Source organism: Thunnus maccoyii, chromosome 18 (genome assembly GCF_910596095.1).
Source record: "Thunnus maccoyii chromosome 18, fThuMac1.1, whole genome shotgun sequence".
Taxonomy (NCBI): domain Eukaryota; kingdom Metazoa; phylum Chordata; class Actinopteri; order Scombriformes; family Scombridae; genus Thunnus; species Thunnus maccoyii.
In genome coordinates this window covers 6528828-6546520 of record NC_056550.1, presented here as the reverse complement: position 1 = coordinate 6546520, position 17693 = coordinate 6528828, and the positions used below count along the sequence as shown (strand labels likewise).

Sequence of the window (17693 nt, the reverse complement as noted above, 5' to 3'; positions counted from 1 at the left end):
TTGAACCACCAACAAAACCCTGTTCTATCACTGCAGCCACACATTTATGAACATGTTTATGAATTTTTTTTTGTCGACTGAAGTGTTGCTACTTCTAACAAGTAGATGGTGTAGCAGAGCATCTATGTGAAAGCCAAGTGATTTGATTTAAAAATTGAGTCATTTTTGAATACAATCCATTCACTTTCAACAGTTTCTAAGGTTTTCTCAAATCCACCAATTCAAGTGAATTGAATGAGAGCAGAAGGAGGCCTGCTGACACTCAGGGCTCTTGGCTTTCACTGAAGTCACATTTTATATTGTGAAGTTTTTATTTCTTAAAAGTGAAGGCATCCTCCATGTTTCAGTTCAGAGGCTGTGTGCGTACACTTGAACATACCGTGCTGTTTAGAGAAGACTTTCTTCTGCCTCTGGAGTCTTCGGCCTCTCTCTATTATTGGGTTGAAGAAAGTCACCTGAAACAAAAACAGTGTGTTAAAGCAACAAACTGCAGCTGCAGTAAGTGTATATCTAAGATAAAAAAAGACCTACTGGGTCTTTGTCGTATCTGTGTGTGTCAGTTTGTCTGCACACAAATATCGACGCCAAGCAGCTGCGTAGGCTGATATTTATTAGATTTTATATGCACCAGGCTGTGAATGACTATCAAGCAACACTACAACAAATATAATAAAAATGTCACATGCCATATTTATATGGCTGATAAATGCAGGTCGTGTTATATGACCTGTCTCTGTGTGTGTGTGTGTGTGTGTGTGTGTGTGTGTGTGTGTGTGTGTGTGTGTGTGTCCTGTACCTCAGCCAGCAGCAGCCCCTGTGGCTCCAGTTCCAGCTGAACTCGGTGTCTTTGGTTGTCCAGGAACTCTTCCAGCTTCAGGTACTTCAGAGCGCACAGGGAGCGGTAATCTCTCCAGTACACCGCTATCTCCATCTCCCTGGACTAATCATAAAAAAATAACACACAAAGGATGTAAATATGAAGAATGATTGATCTCTGGTCACTATTTTTCTAGATTTGAAAACTCTAAGTTTGCAATTTGGTTTCAGGATTACAGTTCCAGACACAGACTCTAAGCTAGAAGACCCTCTTGTTGTTATAGCTACTGTATATCGAGGGCGTATTATTGTCAGTTTTTACTTTACCTTTTTACCTTAAAAAAATATGAATTTAGTCAATAACCATTTGTGACTCAAGCAGCACAGAGTTAAAAGTTATAATCCTCATGAAATCAACCCTCATTTTTATACTGTTTATTCTGCAGTTTTTCAGCAATGGTCATTCAATGTATTTACATCCTGTAATTACTTCTCTATATACTGTGGGTATAGAGAGGTTTACAGTAGTTTCTGATTGTTAGTGACGGGGTCCGCCATTTCTGCGTGGGATTCAAACTGCCTGTTACTGTGTGTATTTTATTTCACTGATATCAGCCTTACTGTTCACCCTCATATAGCTGCATCAGAGCTGTATTAAGTTACTGCTAATGCAAAGTAAACACTACTGCTGCTGCTTCACATTAAACTGACAAAACACATGGTGGATTGTATTGTGAAGCAGTCACAGGAAACACAATGCATTTGTTACTGGTTAGCGCTGACAGTGATCGTTCATCAATAAATAGTCTACAAGATAAGACAAAGGTTATTTTCTGCATTTTTTGACAGTGGATCGGTTTTAAATATTGCAGGGACTAACGGAACAAGAACGAGCCGGAAACGTACATGCTCTGTGTGAAGCATGACATTAGATCGCTCATAACATGATGGAAAAAGGTAGCTTCTCAAAGAGTGTTGGCTGCCCCCAGGATTCTGGGAACTGTAGTATTAAACTGCACTCACTGCTACCAAAAGTAACCACAGGTGTTGCTAAATCAACCCGGACTGAAATCTTAAGATCACAACTTCAGCCATTTCCCATATTTTTACACATTTGCAGGGCCTATGGTGCATAATCCTTTGCAAAACGTAATGTAACATGCTGAGTGTGCTGTGTCTTACTCTCTCCAGCTCCACAGTGAAGCTCTGGTCCCAGGCCTGCTCTCCAACTGTTCTCCAAACTGTCTGACCCATCACCGTGTTCTCCAGCTTCAGCACCGCACTCACTTCAGCTGTTATACACACAAACACAGAGGCATTGCTTTTTCCAGTAAACACACTATTTTCAATTTTACCATGAAAGAGAGATGGATGAGGGAGAGGAAACAGGGATTTTTAAAAATCCTATAGACAGTTGAGATCTGAATTGCCCAAAAGGGTTCAACTTAATATCAAGAATGTGCTCCTTTATGCTTAAAGGTTCATGTTAGGTGAATAAAACTTTTGTTCAAAATAAGAAGGGAAGCACTTACAGGAGAGCTCATCGTTCTTGCCGGGGATCTTAAGGCTCATGCTGCTGCTGCTGCGGCTGTAGAGGCCACTCAATTTGAAGGAGGAGCGTCCGTCTCCTGTAGAGTAAGAGGGAAGAACCATTGGGGTCCCTCTGTTTCGCCCTGGGACAACCTCCAGCAGGCCCACACAGCCCAGAAGACGCACCTCAAGAGTACCTGGAGAGAGACAAAAAAGTCATTATTTAAAATTAACTTGATTTATAAAGATCAGTGCTTGAAAATTGTCCCCTTTGAAAAGATAAAACAAACTAGAAATCAAAACCAAATATCTAATTTAATTCAATATTCTAGGTAATAAAACGACTGTGATCAAAACAGAGACTGTGTCTTCTATGTCTACCTGTGAGTGGCGACGGTTTGCTCAGAGTGCTGTACTGGTTATGGACGTAGGGTGTGCTGTGGCGGGAGCTGAAAGCCGAGGAGGATGCCAACACCAGCTCCTCTTTGATGAGGCAGACCTTGGGATGATCCTCGGGGAGCTCCAGCAGCCTCTGCTCCAGAGAGCACTTGAGCAGGTCCAGACGTTGGGATGACTCGCTCAGACCACACTGTGCCTGCAGATCACAGAGTGCAACATTTCACAGGACTGTCAGAGTTCACAAGCTTCTTTGCACCAGTCTCATCCCCAAACAGCCAAGTGGAGACAGAAGATCATTATAGATAGTATTTCTCCTGGGTGTTTTTTTTATTTATTCTTCCATATAAAATGTATTTATCTTGGTGGTATGTTGTTGCAGAACCAATACTAACAGTGACAATAAAAATATAATCCAGAATAATCCAGAAAAAATGAATGATGTGTGGTATGTAAATATGTACACACTTTAACATATAAATAGATTGTTAAAGTGGGAACAATGGGGAAAAATAATGAAAAACATCTATGTTTTTTTACTTACACACCAAGAATTGATGGCTTCTGAATTGATAACTTAAAGGAAGTTGTACGTGTTTGGAAATATAATTATTTGTTTTCTTGCTAAGAGTTAGAAGAGATTTATCATTTTCATGTCTGAATAAATATAAAGCTACAGCCAGCAGCTTATGGTATCATTATCAAAATGTAAATAATATAACATTAGAAATTGATGAAAGAAAGTATGTAATTTATGTACTTCAATCACACATAACATTTTACAAGCATTTATCAGAGCACAGCTGGTACTACACTGGAACAGGTGATGATGTTTTAATCCAAGTCATCTCCTCTCTGTTCTCTCACCTCAGCTATGGCCTTTTTGTCTTGGACCTTTCCTGCACCCAGCAGTCGCAGCATGTTCTTGGCGCCCTCAGCCATGGCGTGCTCCACGCGGTAGTGATGCCACAGCTCCTCCACACGCAGCTCCACCCCACACATGTCAGGCTTACCTAGGACACAGTGTCAGGTTTAGTAAACAACATATGAACAACAGGGGTGCACAGCAACATGCAGAGATGACATAAGTTACATATATGTGACTGTGTGGCACAGTAAGAGATTTCATTTTAACTGTCAAGTGTTTATTACATGTTTTTTTGTTGAGAGGAAAATTAACTGGGTAGAATACAAATAAACTCTTTTTTACAGGAGTGTGTGTGTGAGAGTCCTGTGCAGGGGAATACCAGGGGAAGTGCTACTAGCTCAAATATTTACTCTTAAACCTGCAATAACTGATTTTACGGCCACTTGGGATAACGAAAATAAGCTGTAAGCACGACACTGACATATTAACATATGTTGAGTTGATAGAAAGAACGTGTTAGCAATCAGTTTCCTGTTTACACATCCAGCAACATTAGCCTCTATTTGTAGCCTTGTTTTTTAGCCACCTGATAATATCAAGTTCAATATTCACTCTCCTTTTAGCTCCAAAGATAGCGTACAATGTGTGAAGTGTACAGTGGGTTTTTATTAGAACTTTTTTGTTTATTTGTTTATTTTAGGTTAGCATTTGTAACATATTGTACCAGAGTTAGCTTAAAGAAACTCAAACAGCTGCAAATGACATGGGTGAGAGCAGTGAGAGTGAACTAAACTGCTGAAAGATGCTAAAATGCTCTGTACTACCAACATCTTAATATACAAGTATTCATACAATCCATTTCTAAAGTTAAAAATTTGATTATAGCTGCTTTAAAGCACATAATAGCTAAAGGAGCATGTGGAGGAAAATAAAGGCAAACGGGGAGAAAACAGACTCCCATTAGAGACATGAATGTGCCTTAATCAGTCAGTTTTTTGTCCTTTCCAGGATCACTGTTGCTCTTTCAGTGGCTCTGAGCTTTGTTTTTTCTTCCCTGCTTATTCTCTCTTTCATCTCTGACTCCTTCCTTCCGTCCACTTCACTCTGTCGTCATCTCTGACTCAGTCCTTTCATTCTCACTCACTTCCTGGCTCCCCGCATCTGTCCTGCCTCTTCTCTAACCTCTGCTAAATGAGGCATGGCTTTTAGTTGTTGGGCAACATCAAGGGGATGCAGGAACATCAATAAGGCTCTAACCTGAGAGAGTGAGAGGGCTGTAATGGACAATGTGTGTGTATGTGTGTGTGTGTTCAACTGGAAGACTGTACACTGTGAAGTTCTGAAGCTAGAATTGATCCATTACCACCCGCATCATAAAATATGCAGTGTTTATAAGTCGAAAGACTGATAGGTGGGATGAAAAGGAATTGAAAGATGAGTGGGGATAAAAAATAAAATCATGATGAACAGTACATTGGTGGTCCTCAGACTGCTCTGTGGCCTGCATGGCCTTTCGGATCTGCATGCGGATGATGTCGATCTTGGTCTTGCTGTCCTGCAGCATCTGCTGAGCCGTCTGGAGAAGCTTCTTGTCCTGTGGAAGGACATAAAAATAAGAGGAGATCAGGAAGAGAGTTTAAAGGAACACAGACTGAAGAAAACCTGTTTAGAATATTTGCAAACATATGGTGTAACGTTGCCTCTCTTTTCAACCAAAAAAAGTGAAATAAATTTCAGTACAGAATCTGCAATGCATAGTGAAGTGAATGGAGTAAATCAGAGTTTCAGTTAAATACCTTGGTAGATCCATTGGCATAGATGGGAATCATGTTCTCTGCCCCCTGCTTGACCTTCAGCTCAATGTTTAGCTGTCGCTCCAAAGCTGCTATCCGGTGCTGATTGGGAGACGGCCGATTGAGTGACCCCGGAGACTTGGGGTCATCTAGGCAAGAAAAGTGGTTGGATGGTAAGAAGTCAGGTTACTCAGTATCCCAAAAATAATGTTTCAATCAGCTGATTCAATGTCATCATTGTCATCTGGCAGCACAAAGTTAAAGACCAAACCAGGGATTTTACATGTTTTAGCCTATTAACTACTATTCTTGTCTACTGCCAAAGCATACAATAGGTGTTAAGATTGATTTCCTGCCTTTAAGGAAGCCAATGGTTTGACTTTATGCCACTTGCTTGAGATATGTAACCCATCACAGTGAACATTTCATCCAATTTTTAACCATCCTTCCTCGTGGCCTGTTTGTTGGTCGGTCCACTACTTTGATCCAGTCTGAAATATCTCAACAACTACATTGGCATTTGTGGTTTTGCATGACATGTCTAAACAACAAGATGGATTTCCATGAAATTTGGTACAGACATTTATGTTCCCTGGAGGATGAATTGTAACAACTTTGGTGATCCCCTGACTTTTCATCCATCATCATCAGGTCAAAATTTATTCAATTAGTCCAATACATTGGGGTATATTCAAATACTTGCAAAACTAATGACAATCCCATCAGCCTCAGCTGTACTTTGTGTTCAGGGCTAATGTACAAATGTTAGCATGCTAACACGCTAAACTAAGATGGTGAAAATGGTTAACATTATACCTACTAAATATCAGCATGTTAGCATCATCACTGTGCGCATGTTAGCATGCTGTTGTTAGCATTCAGCTCAAAACACCAGTGTGTGTTAGTACAGTCTCACAGAGCTGCTAGCATGGTGCTGTTACTCTTGTTTAAGTTGAATAAAGTCTCAGATGGAGATGTGCATACAAGAATGAACACATCAGTTGAGAGTTTCAAGACAGTCCCTGCTCATAAAAGCAAGTCATAAATAAGTTAGTGTGCCTATAGGTTCACTTGGAAAGATGAATTTTCTAAAGCAGGTTTTCAGCCTGCATGTTCTCCAGTGAACTGAAACCAACTTCTGCCTACAAGGTAGAAAGTCAACTAAAAACATTTTATATTATATATATATACTTTGGAAACAGTCATCACTGATGTATAGCATGTGATAAGATAAAACAGGCAAAACTCATTTTTTTAGAATAAACTATAAATAGATAACCTAATACTGGAAACATGTATGTAATGACAAAAGTTTTTTAACTATGTTGTAACTGCATTAAAAAGAACAACTGGCATATCCCACAGAGGCACAGAACCACGTCTCAATGGCAGATACTGTACCTTTGTTGTCATCGTGGCCCTTGACCACAATGTGTGCGTCCAGCTCCTGCAGCTGAGAGTGGAGGTACTCCAGCTTACGCTTGGAACTACGAAGCTGTGACTCCACCTGCTGTGCGTTCCTCTTGTCAGTGGTGGCCCTGCGTAGATTCTCTGCACCCTCCTTGATCTTCAGCTCCTTGCGGATCTCCCTGCGGATCCTCTCACGTTGCTCGTCCAGGCGCTGCTGCACACTGGAGTCTGAGAAGTCGGAGTTCTGGTCCAGACCGAGCAGCTCGAGCACTGACAGCCCACCTGGATCACTCTGAGGAAGGAGAGAAGGAGGAGGGTGAGATGATTAAAGAGAAGGCACAAAAGGAGAATGAGGTGTTGGCAGAATATAAAAGTGAATCGAAGGAGATATTTTGAAAGAATATAGTACACATTTAAAAAAAGGAAAAGCAAACTACATTTAGCATACTGCATGTGGAAATTATTCAATTTTGACTGAAAGAGAAACAGATTCAAAGGTTGACATCTCTATCTGAGACGTGTTGAGCTGAGGTTATAACAGACCAAGCTGGAAATAGTCACCCTGCACCGTTCTGACTAAGTGAAGCACTGCGGGAAGGAAGGAAAAGAAAACCTCAACATGTGAAACCTGCCATGCTGAGACTGAGACCTGCATCGAAGCAGAGGCAGCTCTTAAGTGCGTAGACAGCTGAGTGCTCACATCAGCTCTCCTACTGATCAACACTAACCAGATTGCAGCAGATTAGAACAGCATTAATACAGACTAAAATCAATCAGGGTCTCGCCTGCTTCTGGATGGGTCAGAGTCACAAGTAAACATACACATGAACTGTGTACATGTATAAAAATGTAGCATGGATATGCAGAGACATGCAAACATTTGCATGCAGTGTTTGCCATTTTTTTCCCAAAACACCTCTCTGTCAAGGAGCAGCTCAGTTTGAACTAACTTCATCTAGATTTTGTGTCTCCGCTTCTCCAAAAGTTGTGATTTCTGCTGTCGAAGATCACCTGCAGTTTAAAGTAACAAATATAACTCAGAAAATGATTCCATTAATAGAAAGTGAAGAGAAAACACAAATAAAGTACTGATTATGGAATATGTAAAAATGAATGGTTCAACTACAGTGTTTTCATTGTAGATTGTATATTGGACTGAAATTCAAATGATTTTTTTTTCAGAAATCAGTATATATCCTTGATGTTTGTTTGACTTGTGTACTCATTTGGTCAAATCTGTAATTACCAAAAAGAAGAAATGTAAGTTTTATTCATTTTTCTGTAGTGATAGTGCTCCCTATATTAGTGTTCTCCAGAGGACGTCAATTTTTGGTTCCAACTGATTGACAATGATGAAAAATAGTAATGAAATATAACTTAGCCGTTACCCCATCTGTGATTGCAGTGCTCCGGAGTTATGTTAGTTACTCTGCAGTTTGTTTGAATTACATTACATATTACTGAGGTTACAGGGCTACTTGCTGCTGTGAGTTTTGACAGTCTGGTCATCATAAAACAGAGACAGCCAATGCTAGCTAGACCCCCTCCAACTTTGTATAATGTGGGACAAACACAGCACTGAGTGGGCAGGAGCTGCTGCTGACTCAGCAGGTGTTGCTGTAACATGAACGAAAACAAATGTCTAGTGGGAACCAGTGTTAAGGAGAGCTAGCTTGCTAGTTTGCTAGCTTCCACTTGATGAGTGGAATAAAAAAATGAACAGCACAATGGGTCCTGCCAGATGTTAAATGTTGTGAAAGGACATTATGGTACATGACCAAGACTGTGTGGGCTGGTTGAAAAAGTGGGGCAACATGTCTTGTATGAATGCTCTAAGGCTATACAGGGCTATGAGATGCTAACCACAGAAGTTAACAGTCCATGTTCCAGCAATGCTGGCCCTTAAATGTCAGTAAACCGCCTGCCGGGGGAGGCTCGAGGCTTAGACACAGTTTCCACAAATATGACCAAAAACCATTTTATGCTCTTGTGCACAGTAACCACAGTCTTATTATAGTTTATATCACCTTACGAAAATTGAGGACAATTCAAATTTTGGTTTGTAAAATCCAATTTTCATGTGTGTTAAACATGAATTGATTCCTTAATTGAAAAAATAATACAAACTCCAAAAAATGAGTGCCAAAATAGCTCTTGGCCATGAGAGTGTCCTGATATCAGTGCATAAACTACACACAAGACAAGATTAGGTGAACACCTTTTCAATCCCGACAACAACACCATACTTAAGGCCTAAAAATACTGGAGGCAAGTCAACACATCTCTGACAACAATCTGAACAAACTGAGCTTTACAAAAGTAATATGCAGTGTGTTGCATTTAACAATTGTTCATGTTTTTGTTAGACAATTCCAAATATTCTTCATAAACCTACTAAAAAGGCCTTTAAAGCCTAGAGATGCATTAATTTAATGTTATGACATTAGATCTCATCAAATCACACACACACACACACACACACACACACACACACTGGGACACAGAGGACTGTCCCCTCCCCTCTGCCAGAGTATAATGACGGGGTGCTCAGGGCCTTTCACTGCACCATGCAGCCAGCTATCCAGCTTAGCAGATCTGATTACAACTTCTTAGGTCTCTGTGTCCATCCAGCTACATGCAGGCTGGGGCTACAGCCCTGCATCATTAAAACCATAATCCATCTGCAACACAATACAGTACAACAGTCTGGCACGATCCAAGCAGCCAACCAAACCGCATGGCCGAGTGCTTGCAGGATTTTAACTGTGATAATGCAACGTTAGGGTCATTGCACAACTCTGAAGCAACATAAATGAAAATGTTTCACAAACTAGTAGTGCAACAAGATAATAAAGATAAATAACACTGCAGATGTATGTTTTATGTCAGCTTGGTCAATAAGAGGAACAACATCTGCCATCTTAACTTTGTAAAGATGTAAACAGACTGAGTCACCGACATCACTGACAAGCACACAGATATGAACAAACATTTATATACAATCTTCTTGATGTGGTGGTCCTGAGAAGTTCTCAGTGCAAGCAACAGCAGGGGTCACAGCCACAGCAGAAGAGAAAGAAAAGGCAGTAGCACACCATGAACGACAGGAAGGGAGAGTTTGTGCTGTGACGCACTCCTGTTCAACACAATACAACTTAATCCCTGGTGTTTTACAACAAAGAACCTCTGGAGCGAAGTGTAAGACAGCTCACACAGCGGGGCGAAATCACAGCGGCAGAAAGGAATGAAAACTCACAAGTGATTCACTGTCAGATAGATGTTTTTACAGGAAGTGAACGAGGAAGCTGACAGAAAAGAGAAGGGATGTAACAATGGTTGGAAGGAAAGCGATGAGAAGGCGGCCATGTTGAGGCCTGCAGTGACAAGAGTTGCCTACCGAAGGCTCCGTGTCACTTTGCTCGGTGTGTACCGGGGAATCAATGGGTTGATCCCCTGACCAGTCCTCCAGTGCGTCCTCGCTGGCCATGTTTGGCCTCTGGCTTTGCTCCAGGCCCCCTCCCTCCCCTCTGTCCCCTGCCCACACTCACACACACACACACTATCACACAAACTCAGCACTGACAGCAGCGCCACTCAGGCAACACTGAGTGCTATTCCTGCCTCCTCAAAATCCAGGATGTCCTTCCCGCCAGGAATCAAAAGCCAGTCTAAATCCGGAGCGAGTGAACGAGGCGGAGGAGAGGAAGAGAGAACAGCACAGACCGAGCCCCACCTCGCTGCTTCCTGTTCTGCTCTTTGCCAGATAGAGACTGAGGCGTCATGCACTTTGTACAGACACACACACACACACACATTCGGGTTGGTTTTGTAAGTGAGAGAGCTCACAGTGACTCTGCTTCCTGCTACTGGGTCTCCGAAGCTGAGAGACAGGCTGTTGTGATAGTCTGTGGTCATATTAAATGGACTATCAGACCGTGAATATCTTTGTGTCTGTACGTAGGAAGTGTGTGTACAGAACAGTATGTATGTTAGTTACATGCAGGTCTGTTCAAGTGCATATATGGAAATGCAGAGACAGACGGAGTGTGATGAATTGATAAAATAAACCACACTGAACAAAGGGGTCGAAGGGCAAAACATACTATAGAATGGAACTTGACATTTAAATGAACAGGGTTGTTTTTGTAGAAGCCAACCAGCCATGAACACCAAATCAGGAATCACAAAAATCTTTACAAAACGAGGAAGGGACTCGCTGCTTTTCAACAAGAAATGCAAAACACGAAGCGGCCGTGCATTGAGTTCTGTTATGTCCTCTTCATATAACACCACGCCATATGGAGATGAACTGCACACAGAGAGGAATAGACGCAAGTCCCACCGAGTTTCTGGAAGCTCGCACACAATCTAAATTCACAGGAAATCCGGCTGACTCGTCACCTCAGAGAGATGACTGAGCAGCGGGTACATGGCGGCAGGGCCGACTTATGACGGACCCTTGGTTTCATCACTGACTTCTGTCCTCTTCCTGTCAGTGAGAAATACTCAGGGTCACGGGATTATCTGACTCAGACACTCAGCAGTGTGGGGTCACTGACCCTCTGAGCCCTCACTGGGTGGCAGATGGCCCTCTCTCTGGCTCCCTATCTCTATCTGTTGCACCACACACGCTTACACAAAAAAAGGATGCACACTTATAGAGGGTGAGGGAAACATGCAGTGTGGCGTTCAAAGAGGCACCAAAGTACATCTAGTTCTTCTTATTCTCCTATGTTGCCATAGGGGAATAGGAAGTGAAATAACATGACCTTAAGCCAACATATGCAACACACAGGCCATTTTGATGAGTGTGATTTTGATAAAAGACAAAAATGTTCTGTGTCCCATATGTGTAAGCAGGTAGTAAAATATTTCCTTACCGAGCAGCTCTGACTCTCAATGTTTTCTTCGTGATGGGGACTGGTGGCTGCACTGATAGCAGCCCCCATGCATCCATACTGTCTCTCACCTTTATGAATATGGTTGAGCTGTCATTATTAACTCCACCGTGATGAAACTGAATACCTCAAACCAAAACACGAGCTGCTGCGATGCCTTTGGCATCAAACTGTCCTGATCTTTGTTTCTGGTAAACAGATGTAGTTGCTAAAACTGTGTTGACCACAGTATAAGGAACTAAGATCAGTTTTTACAAACAGCCCTTAAAGTTACAGTCACCTGGTTATGGACATATATGGTAGGTGTGTTGTTATGTGTGTGTACAAAAATGAACCAAAGTTGGCTATAGAGGAGGACGTGGGGCGGGAATCATGTGAGATTCTGTGGAATATGTATAACTTAGTTATAGAATATGCTTGAACATGTTTGATATGGAAGAAAACAGACTGATTGGAAAGATATTTATTTACAAAATAATTTATGTTAGAAACAAAGATCTGTATGTGCTCAGCTGAGATCTTTTATTTTACCAGTTAATGTTTAGACTGTATGTCAATCTGAAAAAGGAAAACGGATTTGTTCAATATGCCATCTCAATATTATAGAAAATTAGTTCCATTCCCATACTTTATTTAGTAATCTGTTCATTTATCATGTTACACAAATAACAGAGTACAAGTTTCAGTTGAGTAGTTTGTGATTTACAATATTATTTTTTGTTGAAGGACTTCAGTCCTGCTGTGATGTGCTTCTTTTTTGAGAGTGTTTTGCGAAATTAAGGCAGATCGTCTGCTTAATTAGTGATAGTGACAACAGGTGTACATCATCAGGTGCCCTAAGCAGTGAGTCACTAGGCTCTGTCAAGCTGATATAGGAAGGATAAAACTGTTCTGTAGTAAATTACATTCTCCACATCCCTTTTAAAGTTTTCCAGTGCCAAACAACATCTTCTGCTGGGGCTTATGGCATTTCTCTTTGTTCTTTTGCTATATGGTGTACAATTTATTTGAAACTCAGTACATACGTACATGTTAATTGAAGTCATATGGTATATATATAAGGTTATAACTGGTGTTTTTATTTTTTATTTTGTATATGCGTTACCCAGATGATGATTTGTTACGTAGCTGATGTTTGATTTACTGTGGTGTCTTGTAACCTCATGTGGGATGAGCAAAATTTTTGGCATGGCACAGAAATAAAAACAAACTAACTTAAACTAAATTTAGCCATATACTGTGACGTTAAATGACTTATGTGAGTTTTGTAAAGGATTGAAATGACTTTAGGAAGGGCCAGCTGTGGCTTCATATCTCACATAGACCAGAGAAACAAGTGATTACAAAATATATGAACAATCTGAAATGTTGACCTACAGTCTATGGCACATTCAGTCATAGCTCCCAGTCTTATTTTCATATTTGTCTCGGTATGTTTGTGTGAAACCATGCAGCCATACCATCTTTCACAGGGATGTTTTCTTCTGTTTGCAGGCCGTCTGTTTTCAGGTGGTGGCATGCTGCTGGAGAATGAAAAAAAACAACATTTTTTCTGTCTGTCATCACGTCTTTATTGCTTTTCTCTCTGCGACCATTCTTCCCCTTCCTTTATTTTCCTTTCTTTACACCATAAACCTTTTTCATCTTGCTCCCGCTTTCCTATTTTTCTTCATCTTATTGCCAATCTATCATGCGTCTCCTCTGTCACGCTGTTTGGTTAGCGGACCTCTGCCGCTGCCGGTGGGTGACAGAAAGCCATCCCTTTGATTAAATTTTAATGACCCGTCAGCTCATCTTGGCTCGGCTGTGTCTATAAACAGAGATTAAGTCCATTTTGTTGGAGTAGAGGCAGTGGGTGAAATGCTCCAGTTGTCAGCCCTAACTCTGTATTACTCATTCATTCACTTACTCACAAACACCCTCAATATGCTGCAATATTAACAATGGGGCCTAGGAGCAGACTTTCAACCTAATTGTTATAATGTAGTGTTGCCAAAAAAGAAAAATAAATAAATAAATGTACCCTAAGCTTAATATTGCATGGAGAGATGTTTTTGTAGGGGAACGAGGGATTGGGATTTCCAGGAAGTGACTGGTGATGAAAATATGTTTATTATGGGAGATGTGGATTACACAGCATAACACAAGGTCATTGCGTGAGCTTTAGTGTGTGTGTGGATGAGGGCCTTTTTTGCAATGTGTGGCCTTGATGCTGCAGCAAGTGTCACACGCTGTTGGAAACTGCAGAGATAAACGTGATCTGTGGACTGTGGTTGTTCAAGAAAGTGATAACCATAGGTGAGCAGAAGGCAACTGTAGTTTATTAAGAAAGGCAGAGGAAAAAGGAAACGTGACTTTTGTGGTCCAAACTGACTGCTGGTTACAACGTGAAAAGATGAGCAAAGACATAGAGGGAAACAGGAAAAGAGAGAGTGTACACTTAAGAGGTCAGATATCTCTTAATAGTGCCATTCATCACTTAAATGTAGTTTGTGTGTGTGTGTGTGTGTGTGTGTGTGTGTGTGTGTGTGTGTGGCAGGCAAGTCACACACTGAAGCACTACATATGAAAGAAAGAGTGAGACAGACAGAATTCGGGAGAGAAAACACAAGTTTAAATTCTCCTCACATCCTGATGTCTGCACACAGCCTCTTTTAGCTGGCAGTGGATGAGATTTGGGTTAAGAGGGGGTGGGTGGAGGGGTGTCTGGAGGTTGGGGGTGGAGGGGTGAACAGTGAATTCCAATTAATCTCTCTAAACACAAACACACGCACACACACTCCTGTCTGTATGCCTCTGCACAGCAGATAAAATAAAGTGATATAGATCGAATTAAAACATAAATAATACACTCTGACACGCAAAAAGGCACGAACACACACACACACACACACACACACACACAGGACTAATGTACTTTAACTGGTCGGTAATGAATAAAACAGCACTGTAAGGCAATGTCAGCTGGATGTTGAGAGTACTAACAGGAGGAAATGTTGCTCCTCATTATGTCAGCACAGCAGATCAGAGGGAAGCCTGCGTACGGCCGACTGTAGAGTTAACTTCAGGGCACTGTTATTACTCAGAGTAGACTCCTATGTGGGTAAGTGGGGCAATTTTATTGTAGAGCAGCAGAATAAAAGTATGTTATTGATCTTCTCATCTAACTCTTGGCAAGAAAGGGAATAAATGTATTTCCCAAAATGTCTAAGTACTGCTTTAAAGAGGCACATCATGGATCTTCAAAATCAAGAGGTTTACTTGTCACAAGGATTAAATGCTATGTTTGGACATTATACTACTATACTACGACTGGTGATCTGCTTAGTGATTATACATGTTTGACAGAAAGACTGCATTGAGTTTGAAAGATGTGGGAATTCAACAGGCAGGGAGGGTTTAACAAAAAAAAATGCTATAGAGTTGCATTATGGGAAGTCTAGGATCAAGCAGTCAGGATAGTGGAAAGCAGGATATCCTCGCCCCCTGCTGCATCAAGTTTTGCAATTGCATAAGATTCCTCTCTTAGATCTGTCTCTCGCAAGTCCTCCAACTTTATGGACCTGCAATATTAATAGGCTGCAGCGCACCTTTAGGACCAGGAAAACACTAATTAAACAAAATCATGCAAAATCACCACAACAACACTCCCAGCTAATATCTAGTAGTGTATTATGATTTCAACTCTGGCCCTGTGTGAATGAGTTAACAGTTTACAGAATGTACCTTGGACTGTATGTGTTGCCTGTTAATCCGTAAAATCCCTCATATTCCAGGGGAAATTCTGCCCGCCAAATCTCCTTTTGCCGTTTTACAGATCTAGACGGTTGTATGTATATCTGCTGTACTACCAGTGCTTGATGAAGACATCACGTGCATGGGGGGGAGACTCACAGTCTGGGTAAACACAAGAAAGACTGTGCTGATGGTTAGGTGAGAAAGTGCATCTTGTGTGTTCGAGTGCACATCTGTCTGCCTCTGTGTCTGAGCCAGTGTGTGTGTGCGTGTGTGCGTGTATTTGTGTGTGTTCCAGCAGTGTCCGCTCCACAGCTGGGGAGGAGCAGATCAGCATGAATGGCATCTTTGTGAAAGGGTTGATCTTCTCAAGAGACTTCAGTAAACACTTATGTGTTTGTGTTCCCGGCTTTGTCCATTGTGAACCCGGCTGCAACAAACAGTCGCTCTGTTCAGGCTCCTGAGCAATAAACCCCCCAATGAGAAAAGCTCTACAGTCCACATACTTAATCTGCTTCTGTCATGCATGTAGCAGAAGCTTGAGAAAAAATGTGACAGATGAAGGACACTGAAACAATCCAAAAATACAATTTTATAGAGCAGAAACAAATAGTTTCTCATTGTATCTTCTCAAGCACACAATGAAGCTAGTAAATTCAGACTTCATACAGATTTGTACTCTTTACTCTGTATGCACTGACCGTCACCATCTTAACTTAGCATATTAACATTGTAACATTTGCTAATTGGCACTGAACACAAAGAACAGCAGAGGACAATGAGAATCGCATTATTTGCAGGTATTTAGTCATAAACATTTAACTGATGGTGGCACCAGAAAAAAGTCAGAGGATCATCAAAGTTATTACAATTCACCCAGGGAGGGAGATGGATTTCTGTCCCACATTTTGTAGCAATCCATTCAATAAACAGACACGTTTAACTAAAAACCACAAATGTCATGGTGCTAGAGGATAAGTCAGGGGATCACCAAAGCCAGTAGGATACATCCTCTAGGCAGCATGAATGTCTGTACAAGCTTTCATGGCAATTCATGTCATAGTATTTAATATTTTCTGCAGCCACCACAGGCTCCATATTATCCTACACTTTCTCCCTACAGCGACATGAGCTGATGGTCAAGATGGTGTCTGACTGTGAGCCATGCTGCTGCTAGATTCCCTTACTTTTTTTCAGTCTATAGGTAAATACACACACACACACACACACAGTGCTACAATAGCACCAGGTAATTTCACTGTCATTGTACTTTATATGATTACATGTGACAAATAAACTTGATTGATTGATTGATTGATTGGTGAAGGGGAGTAATGTTCCAGCGGGGTGGTTAGAAGAAAGAGCAAGACAAAAGGTGTTGCAAAATGCACTAAACACAGATCTTCCTGTGTTGTGTTTCTGCATGGATGTTCCATAATTCAGCATCTTACAGCCCTGAAACATGAATGAGTTACAACTGCTACAGGATTTGATCCATTACTATCTCCCCCACTCCCTGGGACAAATCCAAATTCAGATGTTGCGTAAATGATGCACGGATGTCCATAGGAGATTTTACCAGCAAACCAAACACATGCATCTAAATCTGTGATTATTACGATTTCCTCCCACTGTGGCTATCGTTCTCCTCAAAAAAAATGTTTTTTTTTTGCAGGGATGGCGCATAATTAAAAGTAATTGCACCAGAGTTAGCTAGCAGCTAATTTACATCTGTTGTCCCTGGGCAGGTAGACAAAAATCAACCACAGAACAACAGATACACGACATAAAACAGCACAATACATTAAAGTCCATCAATGTGAGATAATAAATAGACTCAGTATGAAAAATACAATAAATTGGTGGTGACACTTTTGTGCTGACTTTAGCCAAAGCTTGAGGCTGGTTTTAAATGCTACAAAGCTTCCTGATTCTCTACTGTTTCTGGGTATGGAATTCCAGTTTCCCACTACTACTACTACCAAGAACGCAGATTAACCAATGGCTGTCTTTCTGAACCGCGTTACCCAGTCAGCCCTAGTAGATGCTGTAGTCCTTCTGGCACTGCCACTGCAGAGATAGGCCAGGCATCCTCTAGGAGGAGGGGGAGTGAGATTATGAATGATTTTAAACATCAGACATGCATCAGAGTAAAATAAGAAGACAAGGAAATGAGGAAATTACATTTTCTAATCTGGCAAATAACAGGTCATCTGACATGCTTCATTCTACTTGCAATATGCTCCC

General features: G+C 41.2%; 1 protein-coding gene across 5 annotated transcripts in view; it reads right to left on the bottom strand.

Moving 5' to 3' along the window:
- The window catches only part of pkn1b (protein kinase N1b), a 34305-nt gene that overhangs the window by 7835 nt on the left and 8777 nt on the right, over positions 1–17693 (bottom strand). The window contains exons 2-11 of one of the 5 annotated variants that reach the window (XM_042393680.1): positions 13172–13234; positions 6805–7105; positions 5407–5552; positions 5084–5204; positions 3610–3755; positions 2728–2941; positions 2349–2543; positions 1999–2108; positions 797–940; positions 380–455 (exon numbers count right to left, since the gene is read on the bottom strand). In XM_042393680.1, coding sequence (XP_042249614.1) covers positions 380–455; positions 797–940; positions 1999–2108; positions 2349–2543; positions 2728–2941; positions 3610–3755; positions 5084–5204; positions 5407–5552; positions 6805–7105; positions 13172–13174 — 1456 coding nt within the window. In that variant the 5' untranslated portion in view covers positions 13175–13234. Of the gene's footprint in view, positions 1–379; positions 456–796; positions 941–1998; positions 2109–2348; positions 2544–2727; positions 2942–3609; positions 3756–5083; positions 5205–5406; positions 5553–6804; positions 7106–10210; positions 10352–11693; positions 11770–13171; positions 13235–17693 lie in introns of those variants that run through there. The other 4 variants (XM_042393681.1, XM_042393678.1, XM_042393677.1 and 1 more) reach the window with 4 other exon arrangements.